This window comes from Mastigoproctus giganteus, chromosome 1 (genome assembly GCF_048544385.1).
Source record: "Mastigoproctus giganteus isolate SK-2022 chromosome 1, ASM4854438v1, whole genome shotgun sequence".
NCBI classification, from domain to species: domain Eukaryota; kingdom Metazoa; phylum Arthropoda; class Arachnida; order Uropygi; family Thelyphonidae; genus Mastigoproctus; species Mastigoproctus giganteus.
Window position 1 is genome coordinate 53873755 of NC_143575.1, and position 12395 is coordinate 53886149.

General features: G+C 35.4%; 1 protein-coding gene across 3 annotated transcripts in view; it reads right to left on the minus strand.

Moving 5' to 3' along the window:
- The window catches only part of LOC150090805 (telomerase protein component 1-like), an 827340-nt gene that overhangs the window by 70147 nt on the left and 744798 nt on the right, over positions 1-12395 (minus strand). For all 3 annotated transcript variants that reach the window (XM_090372947.1, XM_090372938.1, XM_090372956.1), the window contains exon 46: positions 9557-9844. In XM_090372947.1, coding sequence (XP_090229073.1) covers positions 9557-9844 — 288 coding nt within the window. The remainder of the gene's footprint in view (positions 1-9556; positions 9845-12395) is intronic.

Here is a 12395-nt window from a genome sequence, read left to right on the forward strand (position 1 = left end):
CTCATATTCTAACTGGTTTACAGCTGCAAAGTGTCTATTTTTGTAATTCTCTCATGCAAAAAAAAGTATTTGATAATGACTGTGGCTACATAAGATTAGGATTTGGAACATAAGATAAGAAATTGGATAATTTCATTGTAAACAATGCCCCAAAATCATATATTTTCAGACTTATTTATTTGGCTATATTTGTAATTTTTTATTAATAAATTTTTTGGCTATATTTGTAATTTTTTATTAATAAATTTTTTGGCTATATTTGTAATTTTTTATTAATAAATTTTTTGGCTATATTTGTAATTTTGTCCATATTTGTAATTGCTAATCTCATATGATCTTCTCGTTCAAGTCTGGAATGCTATTTTGTTTTTATAGCTGTTAATTTTCAGAAACCACTCTCACATAAATATGCAGACCTGAAAAGTAGCAATGTTTGTATTGCCATTTTTGATAATTCTTGATACTCGTCTCAAAGAGAAACCCAAAATTTTTCATGGGTCTTGAAATGGTTATGTAATGCTTCGTCAGAGGACAGATCAACAAGATCTTCCTTTTGCTGAATGGTAATTTTGGGGCATGAAGAAATTTCCAAAGCAAAGGGATCATGAATGCAATACAACTTTTTTTTATGGAGATACATTAAATTGTTTGAAAAATTTTTTAATTAGCATTGGTGGGTGGGTGACAATGATATCCCTAAATTGTAAAATGTCAATATTATTGCTATTAACAAAATCAGAAAAACATAGGAACATTTCAGTATTATTACACTCAAATTCAGTTTTCCAAAGATTAAGCTTCTATTTTATCACTGAGTGTTAATATATGAGGGGTGATTATTTAATTCGCGGACTGGTGCAAGATCTTATCTTAACTGCCATCATCTGAATCTTCTGTGGATTTCTCCTTCTCGAAATACTCTCCCTTGAACTTTACACACTTTCACCACTGTTGTACCCACTCATTAAATGCTTCTTTCAAGCCATTTTTCGAAAGACTGTGAAGTGCTTCCGCTGTGGCTTTGCGAACATCGTTGTGTCGGACACGAAACACCTTTCAGAGCTTTCTTCAGATGTGGGAACAGGAAGAAATCACATGGAGCTAAGTCCAATGGATAAGGGGGGATGTGGCAGAACCTTGGCACCTATGACAGTGATCACTGCCTGCATGATACGAGCAGCCATGTGAGGCCTGGCATTGCCTTGATGGAGAAGTCACGTCACACTGGAATATGGCTATTCTACCAAGACACTCATCACCACAACTTCATTCATTTCTTTAACTGATTCCGATGCATTTATTCTGTATGTTATTCTATTTATTCTGTATTAATTCTGTATGTCTGATGATACTTGCTTCAAAATGATCATCAGTGACACACATGGCTAAAAAAAACTCTTCATGCAACACCAACTCAACAAGTACTGGCATGCTCACGCAGGCTGCTCAGTAGTGATTAGCAAAGAGCCTGTAGCAACAGGTATGGAAAGTTCGTGCGGTAAACATAAAAAGCTTTCACCAGTCCACAAATCAAATGATCATCCTTCGTACAATTAGTTGAGCAAGGTTTGAAATATCTGTGGATTTATCTAACTGTATTGCAAAAATTGGACTTACTCTCAATCGATTTAATAAATTGAATTTTATGTTGTTCACGATAACTGTAATACGCTGTGAGACTGTCTCTGGATAGGGGAATGGTTTTTAAATCCTTGCTATACTTTTCTCCACGCATAATTGAAATCATTTTTATTGCAGCAGGGAGAACAAGAGATTTAGCAATAGTATGTGATTTCAAATTTTTTTGCTATTAAATATGAAACTCCAAAAGCTTTATAAGAAACTGCTCTTAAAGCTTTACAAGAAACTGCCGTATGTTTCTTCATGAAAGATATCTTTTGAAAAAGGATTCAGTTTTTTTCATTAGCTCTGGATGTTTCTTATGTGTCTTTTTAATTTAATTGCTTTCATAAGCTGTTTTTCATAACATATTATGCCCACAGGACGTTGCTCATCACCAATGACACTAAGTGAAGTAAGTAAGTGAAGCTGTACTTCATAAATTCCTCTTGAAAATTAATTAAATAATAAATAAAATAAAATAAATTCCTCTTAAAAATTCTTCTGGTGGTTGCACTACACTTGAAATAACATTAGTGTCCAAATTTTCACATGATATATTGCTTACTCTTTTAGCTTCTGAAGTATCTATAGCAACATTATTGTCATCACTCCTTGGCCGTTTTGTTCTGATTATCCAATTCTCCACCATAAAACTTTTTTTTTTTTTTCTTCTTAAAAACAACAATAATTTAGCAAGTAGCAGAAATATGAAAAACACACCCAAGTTGATGTGAAAGCACTGAATCATGCATGCAATGACTTGCTTTATAACATATACACTGCCACAGCATATTCACACCTCTGGCCCTTAGGCAATTTGAGAATTTGTGCAGTAAAAAGCATGAATTAAGAGCTAAAGGGATTAAACCAGAGCTAAAAAACTGAGAAGTATGTATTAATACATACTGAGAAGTCGCACTAGTCAGCTGCTTTCTGTGTGTGTGAGCATATTAAGGCATATCCCCGATGCTGACAACAAGTATGAACACCTCCTGTGTACGACATCTAAACTGCCCTAAAAAATAAGGAGTGGCAGTACAATTCATTTGAATCTCAAACTTTGTTCAAGTAGTAGGGTCTCTTCATCTACAATATTGGTATATAGAAGAAACCCTGGAGACTGCAATTAATCAAATATACCTTGACACACCTACAGTATTGAAAAGCAATTTTAACAACAGGTTTTTTTCAGCCTTTATGTACACAAAAAAAAAAATTTCGTTTAAAAATTGCCTCAATCCCTTCAATTTATTCCCCGACTCATCTGGGGTTGTGCCCCACAATTTGCGCTCCACTCCACTGCCAAATGTTGGTCACACTCAGCACTGTGTGGCTTTTCTATCCTTCCTGGCATTATCTCCCTCCTCCTTTTTGCATGGTGGGGAAAACTCTCCACAGTCACCTTAGGGGAAGCCTTCACCTACACCCCCCCTTACCCTTACTTGCACCCCCCACTCTTTTTCCGTACACCCTGTACTACAGCACTCTACTATATTTTTTCTTTTTTTTTAAATTGGTCTCTGTTCAGGAAGCTCAGGCAACCCTGATGGAGACCTCCCAGAGAATAATGGGCGGCCTGGCTATCTCCTAGTGGTGTGTGTGGGCAACGTAGGGTCCCACCAGGGGCCCTGCGGCCAAATGCCAGGACACACAACAGAACCCAACATAATACTACATATTCAACACAACACTTTTTCTGGTATTTACAGTAGTACTGTATTTCTTCACAGCATACATATGGTGCAGATGTGTGAAATCACAGTTGGCGCCTGACTCTAACACTATGTAGCCATGTTATAAGATGGAATAGAACAATGCTATGAATACGTTTTTTAAAATGTATCATTACACTAGCCAACAAAAAATATTTTTTGTCATACCTCCACAATGAAAATATGTGATTCTGGAGGAAATAAACATGCAGATTCCAAAAATCACCATAAAATTCTCATCACATCAACATCAAAAGATGTAACAACGTTTAATATCAAAATAAAGGAATATATACGTTTAATTAAAGTGTGTAATAAAAGTGTAAAAAAATATTATACATTCTATTATATGTTTGGAGGATAGATTTACAACAATGATAACATGTCACAATCAGTTAATACTTGGAAAACCTTGGCACAACCTACAAAAATCCTCACCAAAAACGGTAAGTGTGCTCTCTTCAAATTGTAAATTGTTGCATCGGAATTTGAACCTAAGAACCATAGGTAGAAGTCTGATTATGTTTATCACAAGAAAACCAGAGTGTATATATATTATATGTGAGCTGTCAGTTTCTCAAAAGCAATGACACAAATATAAAATAAAAGTCATTTATCATACAAAAGTACTTACAAGTATATACATATCATCATACATATACTGCAGGATGAAGGCCTCTCCAGCAACTTTACAGTTCCTTCTATTTTGTATAATGGCCATCCATTTACTCCCATGAACTTGTGAATTTCACCTGTTCATCTCCGTTGTTGTCTTCCAGATTTTCTTCTAGCTAATCTTGGGCACCATTCTGTTATTTTCTTAGTCCATCTGTTATCATGTCTTCGAGTTATGTGTCCTGCCCAAGACCATTTCAATTCTTTAGTTTTGATAAGAATATCCTTTACTTGAGTTTGCAGCCTAATTCATGTGTTTCGCTTAAACTGCGAGATTCGCTTAAATTTTAACTGGGCGGTGCGGCCATTCGTAGGTCCTGGGGAGAACACCGAAGATTGCATTATTCCACTCCTTAAGTGTGACACCTTTTCTAATACATTTTGTGAAGGGTCTTGCCAGTTTGTGTCATGTCTCTTCCTCCCAATTTTTACAACTGTAAAAATCATTTCCCCCCGGGGGCTTTCTGGTTCTTCATTTTCTTCACCGCATGTTCAACCTCATCAGGAAGAATATCAAGTATGTCGTAAGTGTTACTAATTTGTGATCCATCTTCCCCACTGCTGGTATCATTCCCTCGCTCCTTGTATAATTCTCTATAGTAGTCTTCTGCTATTTGAATTATGCCTTCTCTGCTATTTATAAGTACACTGCCACAATTCTTCAGTTTCAGTATCATTTGTCTTTCTGTATTACTGCTCATGGCTACTGATTTAAGTCCTTTGTTTTCCCTTAATGCTTGTTCTACTTTTCTTGTGTTAAATCTTCTTATTTCCTCTCTGAGTCTCTTTCTAATGGCTTTGCATAACTCAGTGTACTCAATATTTTCCTTGTCAGTGTTTATCTTGCTCTTCATTTTTCGCCTTCGGTTCATCATAACAAGTGTTTCTTGACTAATTTTTTCTTCTTTGGATTTCTTTTTCCCTATAGGTTTCTTGGGCTTTATCACTTTCAGAAAGTTGTAATATTCCTCGTTGATATCTTGGTCCTGAGCAGTCTGCAGAAGCTCAAACTTGTTCTTAAGTTCCAGTACATACTGCTTTTTCTCCTCTTCTGTTATCTCAGAGACCTTTGTATTATTTACTCGAGTCAGTTTTTTCCTTTCCTTTCCTATAGTAATTCTCTATAGTAGTCTTCTGCTATTTGAATTATGCCTTCTCTGCTATTTATAAGTACACCATCGCTATTCTTCAGTTTCAGTATCATTTGTCTTTCTGTATTACTGTGCATGGCTGCTGATTTAAATCCTTTGTTTTCCCTTAATGCTTGTTCTACTTTTCTTGTGTTAAATCTTCTTATGTCCTCTCTGAGTCTCTTTCTAATGGTTTTGCATAACTCAGTATACTCATTTTTATCCTTGTCAATGTTTATCTTGCTCTTCATTTGTCATCTTTGGTTCATCATGACAAGTGTTTCTTGACAAATTTTTTCTTCTTTGGATTTCTTTTTACCTATACGTTTCTTGGGCTTTATCACTTTCAGAAAGTATTCCTCATTGAAGCTTTCTTAAGTTCCAGTACATGTTGCTTTTTCTCATCTGTTATCTCAAAGACCTTCGTATTATTTACTCGAGTCAGTTTTTTCCTTTCTTTTCTTACATCTATATCAAGTGTGCATCTTACCATTCTGTGATTACTTCCAACGCTTACCTTGTTCAGGTGGCGCACTATGGCCATAGACGCCCATGCGCCAAAAAAATCTCCAACCAAACAAACAAACAAACAAACCTTGTTCAGGACAGTAACATCATTCATGATATATCTTCTATTAGTGAGGATGAAGTCTATTTCATTAGTTGTTAATCCATTTGGGCTCTTCCATGCCCATTTTCTGTCACCCTTTTCTTGAAAAAAAAAGTGTTCATTACTGACATTCCTCGAGATTCTACAAATTCCACAAATATTTCACCTCTTTCATTTCTTTCACCAATTCCAAAATTTCCTATAGTTCCCCTTTCTGTGCTGTTTTGTCTCTTTCTGACCTTAGCACTGAAGTCTCCCATAATGATAGTGTAGTAGGTTTTCTGCTCATCAAGAAGACTCTAAATTTTGGTGTACATTTCTTCAACCTCTTCATCATCATGCCTTGATGTTGGTACATAAATCATTATAACCTTTAGCTTGTACCTCTTAGAAATCCTGAGTAGTAGTCTTGACACCCTTGGTGATGTACTTTTGAATTCCAAAATGTCGTTTTTTATATCTTTATGGACCAGAAAGCCAACTCCACCTTTGCTCCCTTCACTGTTTCCATTGGTGTATAGGAGATTTCCCCTTGAAAAAAACTTATAAGCGATTCATTTCTTCTTCTTGTCTCAGCCAAACCGATATTCCAATTCACATTTTCTAATTCCTCTTCCAGCTCTTATATCCTATCTTCACTGATGAGTGATCTTACATTGTAACAGGCCAAGTTCAGTTTCCATGCATGGCAGCCTGGTTTTACCCAGAGATTCTTAGCATCCTCTCGCTGCCGTAAGAGGGGGGAGTGAAAGCTGCTGGGGACTGAGGGCCATTTATTTTGTTGTGCTGTCATGTGCTGGAGAGTTTGGTCTTTTTCTCTTCACACTGACCAGGTGTCTTAAAGAGAACCACTCTACATATTCGTTGCCACCTAAGTGACGTAACAAGGCTTACCATCGACAAGGTGTGCATGAGTATATTTTTAGGGAGGCAGGCCAACCAGACTTTTCCTAAATCTTCTGAAATAGAAAGATATTGAATCCATCAGTGTTTTAGACTGAGTGTCTGATAACATGCAGAATGCCTGTTCCCCTCTAATCTCCAGTATATACATAACTGGTGTTCATTTACATCTGATCTATTCATTTTTCTCATTTAATCTGTAATACATGCTATCATTTCCATAAAATTTCTCTCAGTTAACAATATCAACTCTCTCTACAGCTGCAAACACTAAACTAATTCAATCTTAATTACTTCCTAATGTTTCTCTTAATCAGCAATATCAATTCTCTTCACGACAGCAATCCATAAATCGCTAAATTAATACTAACAATTCCATGTAATCTCTCTTAATTTAGCAATATCAATTTTATTTACAACTTCAACCAATAAACCAACTCAATACTAAACATTTCCTTATTTCTCATAATTTCTTCAACTTCAACTTTTCTCTAAAATAATTTACCACTTTATCAAAGTACCATTTCCAAAACAACACAGTTCAGAGGACTTGCCTTCCTTCTCTTCCATGGATTGTGGTGATGTCTCTCTCCCTCTTCTTAGTTGAACTCTGGATCTCTGCTGTATAACTCTTCCAGTACTGTCTTATTTTGGGAACAGTTCTCTGTTAATACTGAAAGAAACCACCGCAGCAGTAGTAGAAGCCAGAATCTGACTAGCTTGTTATTCAACTTCTGGATTAACTTCTAGCGCAGGAACATTCTTGGCAGAGCTCTTCACTATATAGCTGGACACTCCCTGAACTGAACCCAGAACTACCACTGCAAGTCTGGAACTCCTCCTAACAACAGGCACTTTTGGCACGAGCACCTTATTTATTTCCTTCTCATTTATTAATTTATTTATTCAGTTGATTGCAAGTTACAATTGCCCCTTGTACTACTTTTTTATAACTATTGTCCAGAAGCTTTTAATTTTAAACCTTCTGCAACTGCCATACCATTGTTCACCATATTCCTTAACTGCCCTACCAGGCCTACTCCCACTAATGGAAATATTTCCGTAATGATGTTTTCGTTATTCGTTATAAAGCTTGCGTATAAAAAAGTAGTACAAGGGGCGATTGTAAAAAAACCCCTAGAGGGGTTTGCATGTATTTACATATCTTGCCCTATCTAATTTAAACCAGACCCAATCACAGTGTTATCCTTTAAACTCACTCTTCTTCCTTTGGTGGGAAAAACAGAATATTTTCCTCACACAACGAAATGCTTTCATCTTTTACCTCTAGATCACTTGTTCACAATACTTTTGAACTGCTCCATACCGACACCCTTTCCCAAAATGCACTAAGTGTCGCATCCTCAAGTAGCAGTGTAATAGAGGGATTAAACTATTGTTCAGAAGCTTTTAATTTTAAACCTTCTGCACCTGCCATACCATTGTTCACCATATTCCTTAATTGTCCTACCAGGCCTACTCCCACCAATGGAAATATTTCTGTAATGATATTTTTGTTATTCCTTGCTTTACTTAAGGAATATATTTGTATGATTTTATGCCAAGTTTCATGATGCTTTCAGGTTTCCATTGCATTTGTATATAACAATCCCTCTGTTACAAATTCTGTGATATTAACGATTTATTGTTGTCGATTTTATAACCATTATGTGAATAAATCATAAACAATTCTTTTTTAAAATTAGTACCGAAAAACCGGTATTTTTGTATCAATACAATACAATACAATAAAATGACAGTAAAACATGCCCCAAGGAATAACTACCATCTGCCTGGATAATGGGCATCATGCATGATGGGTCCATGGACTTGTGCAACACACGAAGGCATTCAGCGGCATGTTGCACCAGGTATTTGGATTCACTGATCAACACACTTGTTTCCATTGCATCATTTACCGTTGACACTGTATCATTTACCGTTGACAATGATCAGCAGTGCGGAGAAGGTATCTCTTGGGTTGTCTGCTGTGGAACCTCATATGTCTGAGTGTGAGACACTCATTTGAGAGATTGTTCTTGCAGTGTCAGCTGTTACATAGTGGCCTGCAGTTGAGCCTGTACAAAGCGCTGCACCCTTCATTTACTAAGAACATCCAAAAGGTGGATACATCTTGTGTTAATCCTTTACAGTTCTGTCAGTGGGAAGTGGTGACCTGTTCAAAACCATTCTTCGTACACCTTAACTGCAGTGGGTTGTGAGCAACTTACAAGATGTTTCCAATATGGAAGCATCTGATGCATGAGCTCCCGCAATCATTCTCTTTTGAAATTCCATGATATCTTTCCTACATCCCATAACTGCTACTTTATCATGTTGACTTGCATGACCAGATGCAAATTACCACTGCTCTAGCATAGGAAGCTGTTTGGCTTTTTATATTGCGAGCTATGCTGCATAGTCCATTATAGATGAGGTGCTCATAATCTAGTGATTGCTAAGTGAATATATAAATCATTTATTGCTATCCAATAAAGTAAAGGCAATACCCCAGTACAGCCAAGTGGAGTTTACGTAAATTAAGTGATAATAACATATAAAATAGGTAAATGTGGCTTTAACAAAGGAATAAAATAAAAATGCAACAGACTCAATGAAACTGGAGATAAGTCTGCAAAAGTTAAAAGTTAGCTATGACCCACTCCGGGGTAAACATTAAGTGAAGAAAAAAAATGCTAAGAAAACTCACAATGGAAGTCCTATTGATTTCATATCCATTACATCCTGTTCTAATTTTGAATACAGTTCATATTTTGAACTGATAGCACATTTATTACTACTTATTATAATGAAATTCTCACTTTAGCTATATTTGTTGTGGGAAACTAAACTCTCATTATTAAACATATAACTATTTCAGAATTATTATTTTTTTTCAATACCTCTGTATGACCAAGATATCTAAGATCACCTTCCAGACCTTTGTCTGAAATCTCCCATACTGTCAGCCGACCAAGAATATCACCAGAAAAGGCTAATTTTCCTGAACAGTCTATCTGAACTGTTGAGATTTTTCCAGTATGATACAGTTCCTGTTTGTCATCTATTCTGGAAAGGTTCCAAAACCGAACTGATCCATCTGCTGAACTGGAAATAACTGAACCATCTTTAGTAATACAAGTAGCAAGAACTGGGCCTGAATGTCCCTTGAGAGTGCTCAACTGGTCTTTCTGGGGAAAAAAAAAATTATCAATCAAGAGGAGGCATTTTTATTTTAGCTTTATTTATATGCTATCATAAATGATTTTAACTTCACCCATCACAGTTAAAAAAACTATAAGGGGTGAAATTAAACTGAGTATCTGAGATTCAGATCAAATGAAATTATTAACAGTGAAATTATATTATAATATTTTCAAGTTTAAAAATTAATTTTATAACACTACCGTGGAAATTATTACATTGCACCTACTCTATTAAATATACAAAATAGTATTTGTTAAATTCTTTCCATTTATCAGTAAAAGCCTTAAAAACTGGCCCAATGTACTGGTAATTTTTTTGATAATTTTTAATATTATATTGATTTATATGAAAAGTTAGTTGATTTATATAACTTTGTATAATAATGAATGCATTTTCAAATAAAATAAAAGAAATCAACACTTTTTTTCAATTACTGTTTGATTATATTTGAGTTTCTCAATAATCAGGTTTCTTCCTATTAGGGACAAAGTTAGAGAGTATCGAATATATACTAGAAAAATTATTTATTATCAAGTTTAAAAATTTATTTTAAAATAAAACTGTAAAAATATTACATTGCACCTGCTCTATTAAGCATACAAAGTAGTATTTGCTAAGTTTGTTTGTTTTGTTATTTGGTTTTTAGGAGCATTAGCAACTAAGGCCATATTGCTCCGGGATATGCGGTGGTCATTCCTTGACCTTTCCGCATACTCCGTATTTGGTGGTGACGGGCTCGAACCCCGGTCTAATCAAGAAGCATGTGCTACGCACTGCTGCTCCTTCCCACCTGGCTACGGAGGCGCCCTATTTGCTAAGTCTTAAAAACTAGCCCATTATACTTTAATTCTATTATAGTTATCAGACATAATATTTTTATATATTTTATATATTTTGAATCATTATATTTATTATATATTAATCAATAGATTTGTAATATGAAATTCATTTATATGAAAATTTAGTTGATTTACATACTAATTTTGGATACTAATGAATGCATCTGCAAATAAAATGAAAGAAATCTACACTTTGTTGCAAGTTTGTTATATATATATATATATATATACTTAAACCTGGAAAGGCCTTGGAACAGTTACTGTTTGTTTGTTGTTTGGTTTTTAGGAGCATTAGCAACTAAGGCCATATTGCTCCGGGGATATGCGGTGGTCATTCCCTGACCTTTCCGCATCCTCCATATTTGGTGGTCACAGGCTTGAACTCCAGTCTAATCAAGAAGTGTGTGCTACGCACTGCTGCTCCTGCCCACCTGGCTACGGAGGCGCCTGAACAGTTACTGAAACCCATTATAAATATCCTACCTGATTAATAATAGAATAGCAATTGCTTATGAAAAACGGGACTCACCTTGAATAAATCTGCAGTGGTGTATTGAGAAGAGGTGGTTAGTGTTTAGGTTGAATTGTTAGCTAAGAAACAAAGGGGGGGGGAAATGAAGAGAAAAAACGGAATTTAAAATAAGTGCAAGGAGGTAGAAGTGTACACATCCAATCCTTGGTTGTCGTTAAAGAGGGAAGAAGTAATTTAAAAGCTTGAATAAAATAATACGATGAGGCCAAAGCTTTTATTAAATTATTCAAGCTTTTAAATTACTTCTTCCCTCTTTAATGACAACAAAGGATCGGATGTGTGCACTTCTACCTCCTTGCGCTTATTTTAAATTCCGTTTTTTCTCTTCATTTTCCCCCTTAGTTTCTTAGCTAACAATTCAACCTAAACACTAACCACCTCTCTTCTCAATACACCACTGCAGATTTATTCAAGGTGAGTACCGTTTTTTTAAGCAATTGCTATTCTATTATTAGTCCACCAATACGGTATTATAAGATTTCTAAACTTTTATATTGCCTACCTGATTATTACTATAATCAGGTAGGATATTTATTGCTAACAATTTAACTGCATTAGAAGCCTTGCATAAATGTAGTATATCACATATACAAACTCTCGACTTCCACAGTCTGTTCACCAGTATTACTCAAACAAATTTGAAATCTGTCGTAAAAAAACTTGCACAATAAATATAAACATATAATAAGTTGCAACCCAGGATATTGAAATAATTTGATGAACCTTTGTATCTCCAACTACTTAACTTTTGATGGTAATACTGTCTACCAACAAACCATGGGAACTCCTATGGGCAGTCCTGGTAGCTGTGTCATTGCCAACCTGTACTTATACTGGTCAGAAACTACACTGCCACCAGAACTCTGTATGCTATGATACATCAATGATTTATTTGTAGGAAACTGCACCAATTTTCTACAAAATTTTGCACATATATGTACTCCAGAACTCACCCTGGAAAGACCCAACTACAATAACCTTACTGCTAATTACCCAGATTTGAATACTGATATCAAGAACTCATGATCATCCTGTCACAATGCATCAGGATAGCTGCTATATGCAATAGCAACAAGTTGATAATTCATAACACCAGAAATCTCTACTACAAGATTCTGGATAACTGGTTTCCACTTGATTATCTTTATTACCATTTCAATAAAG